Source organism: Eleginops maclovinus, chromosome 16 (assembly GCF_036324505.1).
Source record: "Eleginops maclovinus isolate JMC-PN-2008 ecotype Puerto Natales chromosome 16, JC_Emac_rtc_rv5, whole genome shotgun sequence".
Lineage (NCBI taxonomy): Eukaryota > Metazoa > Chordata > Actinopteri > Perciformes > Eleginopidae > Eleginops > Eleginops maclovinus.
The window spans coordinates 9695769-9711196 of NC_086364.1; the positions used below are offsets into that span (position 1 = coordinate 9695769).

At 40.5% G+C, this 15428-nt stretch overlaps 1 protein-coding gene across 2 annotated transcripts in view; it reads left to right on the top strand.

Moving 5' to 3' along the window:
* mrc2 (mannose receptor, C type 2) overlaps positions 1–5240 on the top strand; it is a 31373-nt gene extending 26133 nt beyond the window's left edge. For both annotated transcript variants that reach the window (XM_063904867.1, XM_063904868.1), the window contains exons 22-29: positions 22–130; positions 233–471; positions 601–763; positions 1201–1350; positions 1594–1707; positions 2228–2407; positions 2694–2717; positions 2853–5240. In XM_063904867.1, coding sequence (XP_063760937.1) covers positions 22–130; positions 233–471; positions 601–763; positions 1201–1350; positions 1594–1707; positions 2228–2407; positions 2694–2717; positions 2853–3073 — 1200 coding nt within the window. In that variant the 3' untranslated portion in view covers positions 3074–5240. The remainder of the gene's footprint in view (positions 1–21; positions 131–232; positions 472–600; positions 764–1200; positions 1351–1593; positions 1708–2227; positions 2408–2693; positions 2718–2852) is intronic.
* The last annotated feature ends 10188 nt before the right edge of the window (positions 5241–15428 follow it).

A 15428-nucleotide genomic window follows, 5' to 3' on the forward strand; every position in this document is an offset into this window, starting at 1 on the left:
CTTTTTTGTGTCCCCTCTCAGGGAAACTGTGTGGTGATGATTCATGGTAACCCACGGAAGAACACCGGCATGTGGGCCTCCAGAGCCTGTGAGATGGAAAGTAATGGCTTCATCTGTCAAAGGCAACAAGGTGTGATCATGATAAATGTCCACAAATGTTTCTGCTTTAAAAAGTGTAGATAATTTGCACCATAAACATTTGAAATTATTATCAACTTGGTAATTTCTTCAGATTCAGGTCTGCCACCAGCCCCGGTTCTTATCCCTGCCACCCTGTCAAAGCCTGTTGAGCTGGGTGGAGTGACTTACAGGGTTGTGGAGAAGCGTCTGGACTGGATCGGAGCCCTACACCTCTGTGAATCCTTGAATGGGACCCTGGCCATGGTGAAGGATCCCTACCAGCAGGCTTACCTCACTCTCCTGATCAACAGCCTACACCGGCCCGCATGGACAGGACTCTACAACTATGGAGTGAGCCTGTTACCGCACAGTGTGTCTTATTATAATATTCAGACACATGTTGAGACGTTTAGAGTTACACAATTGGAGCATTATTGTCCTGCCTGAGGAGTCTGCTTACTGATACTTGTTTTTTCTCAGGGACGGAGCTTCACCTGGCTGGGTGAAGAAGAAGTGTCGTATACAAACTGGAAATATGGGGAGCCGCATCAGACTGCTGGATGTGGCCACATGACCACTACTGGGCAGTGGACTATGAATTCCTGTGATAGTAAATTAGACACTGCTATCTGTCAAATCAGTGGTACGTTTGTAATGTAACAAATTCATACAATTCAATAGAAATTTTGCAAGAATGCACAAACCAAATCACCATAAAGCCACACAGTGTTGTTGTTTGAACAAAATCGTTACCTGTCTTTTTCTCTGATAACATGTCCGCATCCACTTGATGTAAACTAAATTTATTCCTGACTCAAGAAATGCAAAATAAAAAAAAGATACACAGTTTTAACAATTAATAATCACACAAAGTTGTGCTACTATTTCACCCCCTCTAAACCAATATACAGATCTAAACCCCTAGCCCTCAAACAATATTATGTTCCCTGATTTGTAACATTTGCTTTAAACTATCACCCATATTTCAGCATATTCTGTGTTATTGTTTTGCAAAATATAAGGAAAAACAAAGTTTGTTGCATTAAATATAATTATCTCTTTTGTTTCTCTACCTGACAGATGACCCTGTTCTGCACGAGTGGGTCTTTCCTGGTCAGTGCCCCCACTCTCTGGGAGAATGGGCGTGGGTGCCTTTCAGACAGCAATGTTATGCCTTTAATCTGCAAAGTCTTAAACTGCAGCAGGATGCACGTACATCCTGTAAAAAAGGTAGGAAGGAGTTTCATAAGCTCCCTAGTTGCCCGTACAGCTTGTGATACTGAAAGCCAATTAAGTGCAACACTTCTGACCTTCTGCACTGCAGACATAATTGACAAAATTCATCAATATGTCTAAATTTAGAATAGTAATTCACTCAACTGTCTGCACTCTTGTTAAACATCCTAACACGATCAATTCCCTTTTCTCTTTTGTTAATTCTCTGCATATTTCTTTCCTTTTTCTCTCTTCTAGTGGGAGCTGAACTTCTCTCTATCTTGGACGAGACAGAAAACGGATTTGTGTGGGAACACATCCAGAGCTATGCGGAGCAGGCTCATGGAGCTTGGCTAGGCATCAATGTTAAAGGTCCTGCAATGTTGCATCAGACAGTCTGTTACATCATCCTCTACATCAGCGAACTTATTAACCTTCAGATTTTCCAAAGTTATTTTTCATCCAAGGTTATTCATTTAAGGCTGCTTTTAAGGATTATTTTTAATTATTCTTGCAGATAACTCATAAAGTTTTACCTAATCGATTATAATTTCTTTAATAGAATAATCATGAAACGTCTTAATTAAGACAAGGAAACCTAATTAAGATAATACTCTGGTGTCAAACAAATGTGATAAAGCTTAAATTCATTAATTTGAATTGCAATATTATCTGTCAGTGTAATTGGATAATTAAACACCCTGGAATATGCATGATAAGCTTATGGAAGAACTGAATATATTGGCTAAAATAAAAAGTCAAGCAGAACAGGATGTAACTAATTATTTTTTCTTAAGATAGGGGTAAGGGTTAACCATAGAAACACTTGTGCTTAAACGTGTTTGAAACGCCACTGAGTGTCTGTGTGTGTATGCTTGTTTTCCTGCTGCAGGCAGAGGTCTGGTTTGGAGTGAGGACACAGTGATGTCCTACACCAATTGGGAGGCACATGATGTCGCCTTCTCTTTTCTGTCTCCAAACTCCTGCTTCTGGATCCAGAGCAACAGCGGCCTGTGGAAACCGGGCTCGTGCAGGAATCGAACACATGGAGTCATCTGCAAACGGCCTCGCAGTAAGCGCACTCAAAACACACAGGTTGCAGAAACAGTGATACACAAACACAGGATGAGATGAAGTGCAATTAAAATGAATGCCAAATACCAAATCAATCAACCCTTATATGCCCTTATATAGCTACATAAATACAGTAAAGTGATCTAAATTTTTCCACTGCTTCTTAATCATATGTGTATGTTATACCTCAACCCACACTAGCCTCACTATACTAACAAACTCAAACAAAGAAACAACAAATAAAGCAATCAAATTTGACTCACTGTTAATTCTACTATTTTCAGGTGCTGAAACCCCAGTTGGCCCATGTAAGTATGAATATGTTCTGCCATGTTATTCTGTTTACTTAAAAGCAAGAATAAAGTGGAATGAAGAATAAATGACTTCATCTGAAAGCGGATTATTGAACCTAATCCTGTTTTACATCTTCTACCTCTTCCTAGCGGATAGCGACCAGCTGCCCACTCTGATTGTTGTCAGTGTGACGGCCCTGGTGCTGGTGGTGCTGATCGTTGGCATTCTCTACTTTTACCGTCGGCGAACTGTTGGGTCTCGGGGATCCTATGAAGGGGCCCGCTACAGCCGCACCAACTCCAACGTTGCTGAGCAGATAGAGAAGAACATCCTGGTGTCGGACATGGAGCTGAACGAGCAGGCGGAGTAGCACCATGACACAGGAGAGGCTGATTTCGACGAACAGACTGTTGACTGATCTTTTGTTGTCTCATTTGAAACCAAGAAAAGGTTTTTAAAGTGCTGAAGGGCTGTGTAGAGCGCAGCAGATGTCTAATTTTAAATTGAATTCCCGCCTTCCAAATCCTCTTTTGCCAAGACTTCAACATTCCTAGAAATATCTCTCCAGAAAACAACAGATCCTTCCATATGTACAGCTTTTCCCCAAAAGCATTCATGAAGGCCATGGATGGATCTACTGGAAGCAGCATAATTCAACATTACTCATTTTTTTATGAAATAACTCCACAGTATTTGCCATGGTGCCAATGTCAGTTTTTGCTTGGTGTATGTTTCCTTTTATTGTTCCCATTTTGATTGAAAAACTTGCAGAGCAAAAAATACAATCACAGAACACCATTTGGCTCAGTCCCCTAAATATACAGTCAGAGTTTTTCTTCAGGACCAAATTCACTTTTTAAATGTTTTTGTTTTGCCATGACAGTATTTACCTGACATTGAATTGTGTTTTTGTTGTTGTTATTGCGTTCCTGTTATTCCCATTGATTTGTCATGATCTGTGCAGCTGTGGGAAACTGTTACTGATGATGCATGTCTGTTTTTTGTGAGTCTGCCTCTCTCCTCTATGATCTGACACGTCAGCACCAGCTGTCAGACAAGCAGAGGAGGAAGAAGTCAAATTTGAATGTGTTGAGGGTGACAGGGACCATTGTTAGTGGTGACCGTCTGAGTGCATTACACTAGAATTGTGCACATTACTGATACTAAGTTCTGTACTTAGTATTTAAAACTGGACTAGTAGACTACACAATCAGACTTTCAGCTTCAGTGGAACTGCCTACGTTTTGGAACTTTGTTCTACTTACTTGATGTTATTCATTCACTTGCCTTTAGTCATTTCCCTTAAGGTACAGTTGCTGTTCAATGATTCCAAACGTTTTATTTTTTCCATCTGGTGCTGTTTCAGCATTTGTAAGGGCAATATTCTCTTTGTATGTATGCACTATGAAAAATGTTTTCAAATTTGATATTTTTCTGATTCATCATTTTTATGAGCCGCATTTCACTACTCCGTATTGGCTATTTGTAAGATATTCTTCTGTATCTCTCTCTTGGTAATGATGCTGGTCTCATTGAGTGTTTTGACTTCACATACGACTGATAAAGCTTCACTATTTCAATGGGATAACAAAGAAACTTGAACCTCTCATTTTACCCCACAAAAGAAAAATCCCTGGGTGAATGACACCACTTTGAGCCAAAGAATGTTGTTTTTGAGTAAATTCACAATTTTGTAAAAAGAAAACCTCATTCCGTTCTTCTTCCCTGTCATTTCATGATTTCACATCTGTGCAGTGTAATGACCACATTTTCCTGAGTTTATTTGCTTCCCCAAACTTTTTCTTTCCTTGGCTGAAGTCTCTGAGTGCATTTCTGTCTTTATGCTTGCACAAATGCTTTGGAGACATTTCAGTCTTTTGGTGTCTTAAAGAGCTGCTGTGAAAAAAACAGCTTTTTTTTGCTCTGTGAGTTGGACTAACCTAGAGGGGGAGGGGATGAGGTGTGTGTGTGTGTGTGTGTGTGTGTGTGTGTGTGTGTGTGTGTGTGTGTGTGTGTGTGTGTGTGTGTGTGTGTGTGTGTGTGTGTGTGTGTGTGTGTGTGTGTGTGTGTGTGTGTGTGTGTGTGTGTGTGTGCAGTCTCCAGCTGTGGAATGTTGAGTCGGCAAGAAGGGCTCAGTGGCACGTCTGGAACCAATCAGAGAAGAAGGGCTCAGGGACATGAAGGGTCAGAAAGAGGATTGAAAAAAGGAAAACGAGACTAAGGAGAAAAATGGGGGAAGAAGAAAGAGTGTGAGGAGGAGTAAGGGATGTATAAAGAGAGAAAGGCCAGGAAGGAGGAGGGTAAAGAGTTCAGGGGTTTGTCCCAGCCTTAGGCCGGCCTCTGGTGGTAGTTTTACTGTACAGATGTGTCTTTATTTGCAGAATGATGTGAACTGTTTAAGGTGATGATGTGAAAGTCAAATACCCTTTGGCGTCTGCAATGCAGGCCAGCTCTTGTCCCGAGAATATTAGCTGAAGCACCTGTTCAACTTTTTTGAAAGTTTCTGTTGCAATTTTATATTATATGAATAAAGTCTATGTTCTCAAAGTTTGTGTTTTCACAGTTATTAAATTGTATTATTCTTGTTATTTTTTTTTATTCTGGAGCAGTGTCTCATGTAAAATATTTACATAAACAGGAAGAAACATTATTCTATCTTTTTGGTTAAAGATAATGGTCATTTTCCTCTGTTGAGCGTTTTAGAAGCCAAATGGAAAGTGAATTAAGGCCGTTATGCATAAAATGTGGCGGTAATGTTGATGTCTTTCCACAAGATGGCACAACTTGCCTGCTGTATGGGACACAGGAAACTGTTTTCTATGAACCTCTACAGAATACAGAATGTTTCAATCAAGTCTACAGTGTACGGGTTTATACAAACAATGTGTAATTTTACCTGATAAGATTAGCATTAGTTAGTTAGTCATTGTTTTGCAAGTCATAAAAAAGTCTCAGGTCTTTGCAAAAAAGTCTGATGTTAAGTTAGGCTAGTCACAGGGCATTCACTTGGTTTTTTGTGTTTTCAACAAGTCAAAATTCACTCTTCACAACTCTAACCTGCACATTTTGCATATTGTAATTCATAACGTTCCTGGTATCAAGTAGTCTCAAGTCAAAAGGCTTGACTTATGAACTGAGGTCACAGGTCGTTGGGGTTCAAGTCCGAATCAAGCAGAAAGTCTTTATTATTATGTCGAGTTAAGTCTATAGCTATGAGATTAGTAACATGATTCCAACTCATGTGCCTCAAGTCCACACCTCTGGTAATTATATAGTAATTGTTGCAGGTACAAGCACACCCCCTTCTCCCCCCTCCCGCCCCTATTATTCGTACAGGAAGACAACACAGAGTGGATATTTTAAACCCAACAACACCTGGTGATGGGAGCTTATGGCCTCTTCTTGTCAGGGACCTGCACCTCTGCAGAATCACATCACAGCCAGTAAATTGTTTGTTATTCAAATCAAACTAGCTCTCTGTAATCCATCTCACTTAAGATGGGTGTCACAACTCATCCAACTGCATGCCGTAGGCACTCAGTTTAAAGCATTCAGGGGTTATGTACTCCAGCAGTTGTTTATAAGTTTCACAGGCTCTGCGCTTGTCGCTTTTAATGTGTCTCTTGAGTATGAAATCTATCCACTAGGAACTATGGTTTATTCTGTAACACCCCATTTTTCTGTCTGTTGAATCTAGCTGTGATAAACCTTTTACCATCTTTGTATGATGTAGTCTCAACATGTAGTCTAAATACTCTTGAACGTGTGTTGTCTTCAATAGGCTATTTACCACAAAGCTTGCTACCTGAATATTTAATTTGCAAGTTACCTGAACCTTTCAGGTGGACTCCAAAGTATCCCAATGCTGAGGAAAACATTTAAATAAAATGTTTCCCTGGCAACAGCTAAAGGAAACTCTCACGGTTGAACACAGTTTGATTGTGTGTGTGTGTGTGTGTGTGTGTGTGTGTGTGTGTGTGTGTGTGTGTGTGTGTGTGTGTGTGTGTGTGTGTGTGTGTGTGTGTGTGTGTGTGTGTGTGTGTGCGCGCGGGCTCGTGCGTGTTTACACTTGCTACATTTTGCCATCATCTTTCATGATAGGAAGACCTGACCTATACTTGGTTTCTTTGAAGCCCATCTTCTGACTATACCTTTTTCGTTTTAATGAGAGTAGGATCTTTAGTATGCTGCTTTCTCCTTATTTCCTCATTTCATGATGCAGTAAAGGCTCACAGAAAGGTCACATTGTTAATGTTAAAGTGTTTGTGTGAGGAGAAAAAGGTTGAATAATGAGGATGATTTCATGGTAGTGTGTGGGCTTCTCTTTGCACATTCATATCATCCAAAGCTAGAGCAGCAGGCCTCTTGAAGTGTTCTTGAATGCATCTTATGGCATTTGAAGATAGACAATGGCTCTGGAGGTATTTGTTCAGGGAGTGACCGATCAACATCACTGCTTTATTCCTCCTAGATCCTCTGAGGTACTTGAGTAAAACACTTCAAAATGGATTAACCGACAAAAGAAAATAGAGAGGAGTATAAAGTATAATACACTTCAAATAGCTCAGCTCATGCCTAATCAATGTCTTTTTAATTTGTAAGTTTCACTCTCAGATCAGGCTGTTGTGTTTTCCACAAACCCTTGCTGTTTGCTCCTCCACTTGCTACGTCCTCCTATCTGGCAGTGCTGTCATTGCAGGTTAAGGGAGGAGAACCATAGAGAAAACAGCGTTAACAAGCAAAATGAAAAACCCATTCACCCTCCTGAGTCTCATATGGAGGCTGGCCAAAGGAAAAAGCAGCTGTTAGGCTGGCAATAGAGGAGGCAGACGGACAGTGACACACAGATGGTGAGAGAGAGAGAGTAAGAGAGGGATTTTTTTCAGAAATAGAGGTAAAGACTTTTGAAAAGAATAGGATCATGCACTTTTCCCCTTGAACACTAATGGTGGAATGAGCTCTAACAACAGATTTGCTGTAGGCTTATACTGTACAATCAATTGCTTTTAATGCTTCTAGTCCAAAAGAGGATCTATAAGATTGTCTATGCACTTTCGGCAGCTGCTCAAGCTGATAACCAAACACCCCTTCAATTTAATTCCCATTTGCAGAACAATATGTACTGATTAAAGACAGTCTGACATTTCTGCTACCAGCTCCATGCCTACTAGTGGTTGGGGATATATAACATTTTGTCTATCACAGTTTGGGCCTTTGTGTTTATGTTTCAAAAATGATACAGGCTGGCCTATAAAGGTGGAAGTAATGAATAAGACTGTGCAGTGTGCAGCCTAGGCCTATAGTCATTTAACCTGGCTCTATGTAGCGATTTTATATACAGTATTGTGCTTCGCTACATTTCAAGAAGCATTTCTTATAGAGTATAAGAGGTCATTATAAAATGTGAAAAGAATGTGGGGAAAAAAAGGAAGTTGCTATTATGTCTGTGCCCGCAAGAGGGCAGAGATCCTAAATCCGCATGTCAATAGGTGAAAACACACCTGACCCTAAAGTAAGTGTTCATTGGTGCGATGTGTAAGGGTAAAGGGGTGGCGTCTCAGCAGTGCCAGGCCCAGCAGTTTGAAAAAAAGCAGGCAACAGTGCAATCCAATGACGAATTGTATCATAATAGTTAAGTTTAACATTATTGTTAACCTGCGGGAGATCCCAAACTTCCTAAACGTTTAGCGTTTTGAATGCAAGTGACCCGAATCGAACACACCAAGACATTTCGTTACCAGATCATACGCTGACTTTGGCTAGCATGCTCAGACACTAAAATGTGTAACTGTGGATCTTCCTGATCATTTCTGCGTTCACTTAACACTTGTATCTTCATGGAGGACTCTAAATTGTTACAATAAGGGCCAATATTCCTCGAAAGCGGGACTGAGAGGCTGAGTGCTGTGGAGGACTTCGTGGTGCTCGCCAAGTCATGTTCAGGTATCTGTGTGTGTGTGTGTCTTAGGCTACGTGCCCACGACAACGCTCTGAAGCAAAAACGCAGATGTCCGTTTTTCCCCTCCACAATTTATCTGCGTTTATCTGCGTTCTCACGAGCGTTTTGGGGGTGGATATCTGTCTATCCATGGGAACAGGGAAAACGTATAAAACTCATAATACTCGCAGTTTGCCGATGAAGTAAGCACGCCCCGGACGTAGGTGGCAGTAGCAACAATACCAAATGCCTGTTTTGTGGCTACTTCCTCCGCGTCAGTTAGAAGAAAATGGCGAAGCGCGGCGGCAATAACAGTACGCCTAGTTCAAACTTTGTTTGGACAGATGAGGAGGTCCAGTTGCTGCTAAACACAACTTTAAACTACAAAGCCAGGAAGGCAGTGGATAATGTTGATTGGGAGAGTGTCCAAAACAAATATACTGAAATATGGGAGTCGTACTACTCTAACCTGTGTACCTACTACCTACGATTCTACTGCTACACGTTCATCCATGTTTATCAAAGGGCAGGCTCAAATTTGGCGCTAGAACGTCACTTCCAGATGCCTGTGCAAAAAAAAACCTGTGCAAAAAACGCACTTCTGCGTTTTGAACTGTTCCTACGGCGACGAGAGACTGGAACGTTTTCAAGATCTCCACTTTGAGGGGCGTTTGCGTTTTCTCCGTTTTCAACTCCTAAAAACGCCGTCGCCGTGTGCACGATAGGCACATCTGTCGAAATGTTCTACGTTTATCTGTCGTTACCGTTGTCGTGGGCACGGGGCCTTACATACAGCAACTCTTTATTTATGTGGTTATTGCTGTATCCCCTGTGGAGTTTTTATTGTTTGTACATGTCCCTGTTGTCTGCCGGTGTGAGGTTTAATTATGCTGCTTATTCTATAAGAACCGTCAAACTATTAATTCTGTAGCTTTGCTTAATAATGCTTTTCGCACCCACTTTTATTTAATGTCTGTTACGCTTGTTTTGTTCTCTTTTTGTGGTTAATACCATAAGGGTACACTGAGGAGGCCGGTTGTCTAATTGATACTGTGTTGTTTGGTATGCACAGGCTGAAAAGTGCATAGGCTATAGAAAAAGGGATATACATTTTTGACATAAGGGATCTGTCTGTGCTGTGATGTGTTTGTTTTACAGGTGAAATGTGGTATTTAATTTGAAATGCCTATTATTTTAAATCACCATATTCCATTTTTGTTTGACCCCTATCCCTTTTAAAATTGTGCCTACTCTTTTACTTTCATCTGGGTTCAGTCATCTGGGTTCAGTCTCACACAATTATGGAAGTTAACGGGAATTACCACACAAGGTGCTGCAAAATGACATTAAAAAATCACTAGAAATACAGTCCTGACACATTGTCGCCTTCACTTAAGCTAATTTCTAAAAAACAAAAAATCTTAGTGACTGACGTTAAAACTCCATCCAATAAAACCTACACTATCTATCTACACGTTTAGATAGGGAATTCGGAAAACTGTTGGTGTGTGATTCAGATGAACTGCAGTTTTTAACCCAGCTGTGCGTTGAGACTTCTATGAGGGAAGCATTTTCTAATAATCAGTTTTTAGCTTGCTTTATTTTGTATTGATACCATAAAAACGATAATGTCCCTTTCCCTGTTCTCGCCATTGGTCAGAGCTCTCCCTTGAAATTGCTTCTGGTGTATCTTCATGCAGCATGTAAGCTCTCTATACACCTGTTACTGCTAGATGCTTGTAATTGCCTAACCCCTCTGAACTGTGAGCGAGGACTCGAATATAATAATCTCCTTGGCCAGTGGGTCGCCTGATAATCACTCTGCAGACACACTGAGATACACACAGATGATGCACTTCACTCTCAGGATAGAAGGCATGCTAGAATCACCCATTGATTTTTTTGTCAGTGATTTTTTTTATTGCCATAAAAACAACCGCAGTGTGCAAGCTTCATTAAATTAGGGATCAAATGCCCTAGTCTTTGTCCAAATCAAAGGCTGGACACTTCACAGTGGCTGCATGGGTCAGCAGAGAAACCAGAGCGATAGAAAACAAAAAAAAGCCACAATTATTTCAACTCCTGTCTTTCTTCCACCTCGTCTTCCCAGTGAGTTTTCGTGGCATTTTTAAAAGTGTATGTGTGCTCTGATGGACAGTCGTAAGAGAGAGAATTTGGATGGGCAAAAGGATGGATCGTGTGTCGAGGCCATTGGTGGAGGTGGATGTGGATTTGCAGGACTGGAGGCCGGGTGTGGTGCAGTTATCTCCTCTGTGCAGATGAGAACATGTCTTTGCCTGCGGGATGCTGCTCTTTCTCAGGCCAAGGACAGCATCTGTGTGGTGAAAGGGATTAAGGGCTCACTGTTCCTAGACTCGGCCTTTTTTGAAGCTGGGATCTGCACTTGGTTGTCTTGTTTGTTTCCCATTTTTCAGGTATGTAATTAGCATCCATAATGGGTGTAATTAGGGCCTGCACAGCTTGTGCTATATTCAAAAGCAAACCCTTTTATGTACAGATGATAAAGCGATAAGAGAGCTGAGAAAAAGCCAGAAAGAAATGTCCCACCGCCCAGAGACATCAATTATTATAACATCCAAATTCAATTTGTACCAACATTTTTTTGCTGTTTATCATCATCCGCCCCTGAGACATTATTTATTGAAACATTTTGGCTCTTCAACAACAGCATTTTTAACCTTAGCCAAAGCCACACATTGAATTGAAATAGCAGTGACAGGATCACTCCCAGTGCTTGCTCCTCCACCTGCACAAAGATAATTCTTTACTGTAAACAATTAAAGGTACCATTATCACCCCTTACCAGGGACAGGATTAGACCTCCTTATTTGCATGGTTTTCCACCCGAAAATAATAATAAGGAGCCGGAGGCATAACTAAGGAAGAAATAAAGACAAAAGCTGAAGTTAATATATGGAAAGCTTGGCTGCACAAATGCTCACTGCTTTGATGCTTAATCCATTATTAAACCCCACAACATTGGGCACTCACACATGAACAAGCATGTGCACACACACCTTGAAGAGCTGAGGATTCCTGAGTAAGGGGAACCAGGTATACTGAAGCCAATATTACCCCTCTGGGAAATAAAGATAGGCTGAGGTGCAGAAGGAGTGAGATGAGTCTACTGTGAAGACACGCTGAAGAGCAACAACCCAATCCCACTTGTGTTTACTCTCGCTGGTTTCCACGGCAATGGCAGGAGGCTCTGCCTTTCCTGTAGAGGCGAGCTCACTTAGAGGATTTTCGGCCTTGAAAATAAATCGGTTAAGGGGGGAAATGTGCTATTAATGTAAAATGTTTTCTCTTTGTGCGTTTTATTTCTAAGAATGTGAATAGACAGCCGGCGTGTGTTTGTGTGCGAGACACTGCTTTCTAACCAGAATGTTTTTAACTTTAATCTTGTTATTGACCTGCCTTTTAGCAAGACATGAACATTTCACATCTCTCTAACCATTGACAGATTTCAGCCATTTCTACTAAAAAGTATAGCCGCTGTCGATTTTGGTCAAATTACGTAAGATAAATGAATGAATGTGCAGCTATGATTGTGTCTTTCTGTATGTGTGTGTGCTTTCCAGTGGTTTGCTGCCCAGTGTTTTCTCTATGAAGCAGGCAGGATATTCAGAGATGAGCTTCATTGTTGGCATAAATTGCTTGGCCGTGGCTTGCTGCCTCTCCACTGGGCATCTCCTCCTCATACTGATCGATCTAATCCTCAGCTATAATGAGTTTCTCTGTCTGAGAGCGAGTGGTGGGCCCTGAAGTGGAGAGGAGAGTGAGCGGGAGAAATGTGCCGTACTTGTGGTGGTGCTGAGTGATTTGCGATATAGGTACAAAGTTATCAAGTTGTGATATGACAGCAGATTGTCTTCATGAGGTGATGTTCTTTCATGAGGAAAACTTCTGTCTACTATCTCACACCCGACAGGATATTGCATTGGAAAATGGAAAAGGCTGCATCAATAAGTAAAGAAATATGACTGATTTAAATAGATCTGTAACAATTTTTATTATTCATTAACTCACCAGGAACTTAATTTATCACACTTTATCCAAATAGCTGTAGCCACACAACAACATAGCTAGCTACCTAGAAATTAAGCCAATATTGTGCCAAAAATATTATGAAAAAAGTGAAGAATTGTATCTAGCTGACTTTAATTAATCTAGGGAACCTGAAATCTCTGGACATGTGAACCCCGAACACGCCGAGAGCAAAAGCAAAAGCAAGTATCAATGACAGGCAAAGTTTCTTCCCTCTTGCAGAGACCAAAAGAGATAACAAAACAGTTGAATAACAAAAGTGAGAAGCTGAAACCGAACAGAGACGGCTGCCTGTAGTTCACAGACTCGAATGTCCATCATCTCCCAGAGAGTCAGCACTCTGCACATCAAGGCGGAAGACATGGAGATTTCTCACAACATAAAAAAGCTTTAGAGGAGCAATAAGTCACACAGAGTCAATACTGTATGTCTGTGAATATATATCACCCCTCTCTGAACCTTCACAAGCTGCCTCCAAAAGGCTTCTATGTCTGGACGTCTTCGTCCTCACCCTTATCTTTAAGGAGCTTGGAAACCAAAGAAGAGTAATTAGTTTTAGACCTCATTTCTAAGAACAGGTCTTAATTTTTCTCTTTCTTGTAAGTTTGAGCTTTTACATCAAATTATAAGCATGTAAGGATTTAACTGACACTTAAATTGATGAATGTATGTGTCCATCTGTTAGTTATAAAATAATCATGTCAAAAAATAGTGAAGTCTTTTTTTGACAGCTTTTTTCATTTGATCAACAGTCTCGAAGCAACATGTATTCAATAATCAATAAATTATATATTAATGGGTTCTTTCCTCACGTTTGGCATGTCTAAAACGGTATTGCTGTGTCTTTATATGCTCTGTGTATCTTTGCATGATCGAGCAACTCTTAGTGGCTTAGCAGGTTCAAGTGTAGCTAATCTGACCACCTCATGCCTTCAGGGCAACGGCCTGGCATGACAGAGGAATCTGTGTGAAAGGCCTCTTTGTTGAGCCGTGTCATCATTTGTATTCAGCAGGATCAAAGGCTCCTTGGCTGCTTTAAAATGTGTCCTGTGGCTAGTGTTGCCGGAGCAGTGAATGACTATGTCAAGGGATGCAGAAGAGCCGCACATGTACATAGAAATAGCCCTCGATATAAATGTGTACTCTGACATCAAATCAGAGTCCACAATTTGGAATGTGTTGGCATGAATCTGTACCTGCCTTATGCCCGCCTGCCTCAGAGTTTGTGTGTGTGTGTGTGTGTGTGTGTGTGTGTGTGTGTGTGTGTGAGTAGGTATTTTGTGTGTGTTTGGGCCGTACATAATGGGATGTATGAGAGAACGCCTAGAAGGTGATTTTTGAAGTTAATCTTATGGTTACTTTTCTCAATACATCACTTTTTTTCGAAACTTTGCCCTTTTTATTTTAGTTTAAAAATCTGTCTGGGAAGATACAGAAAGGTGTACTACACAAGGATGAGAAAACAACCTGAAGAGGATCTTTTGCTTTTAAATGGAAGTGGTTCATTCGCACCTCCTTTTTAATACACCACTCCTGGATTTAGTAATAAAGTCTTTTCAGATTGTTTATCACTTCACCATCTCTAGTAAACAATTCCGTAAAGTAGCAGCAGAAGTATGATCGTATGATCCTGTTTAATGTGGGACAGGTTGTGTTTCTAGTTATTTCTTTCCCCCAAAATGTTTAAATCAAAGGGAAGACACCTGTAGCACAACTCTCAAAGACACTGGAATAAACAGGAATAAACGGCCATAATTTATGCACTCAATTTATTACTCCGTTCAATTCAATAGCTTTATTAGCCTGACCATAATTACATACAGTTGATCTCTCTTATTAGTTATAACATTGATCCCACTGGCATCTTTGAATGTGGCAGTATTGCTTAACAGGGCAAGGGCAAAAAGTAAAAAGCTAAATAAAATGATTACCCAACGTTTCTTGTGAAACATCAATGTAAGTCCACAGACTAACTTCCTGTTTAAATTTGACCTACTTTTTTTTGTTGGTGTGCAAGCACTTTTAATGTCCATTGAGGGGTCCTTTAACCTTTAAGGGTCAGCCTATTTGAGGTTTTACCTAAGATACTGTATACTGGTTTTACTGTTGGCTTGTTTAAAGCTTTAATCTGACAGCTTCTGTTTTTTTTCTTGTCAGATTTCCTTTTACCAATCTCATGCAGTTTCCTTGGTGAGGGTTCCTTTTATCATGACTGAAGGCAAAACCATGACTTTAACACAAGTGCTGATTTCTGAATATTAAGTAAAGTTTTTTAATGATATACTAATGTAACTCAGATTTTCTTGAATAAAAAAAACGGAATTGCCCCTTGAAGTTTGACACCACTAAATCCAGAAACTGTGTATTATTCAAAACATCTTGATCTGTATTTTTACATTAAACATTTTTCCTATGAAGTTCCATATTCATTTCAATCAGTAAATAAACTGTACAATTTCAGGCCTGGCAGGCAGTAACATGTCACAGCCTTCCTCCTGCCTCTTGGAGAAAGGCTGTCAGAGCATACCCTCATTGCCAGTTACAGCATTGACACCCGCTGTCTTCATTACAAAGGCACACGCGTAACATAAAATCAATAGGGTCGTTGTAGACTTAATAAAGGTAAATTCTCCTCGGCCCTACCTCAAATGGAGCTAAAGTAACAGGCCTATTTCTCAACTTATTTTATCCTTTCCCACCATTCAATTTGTGTCAAAAA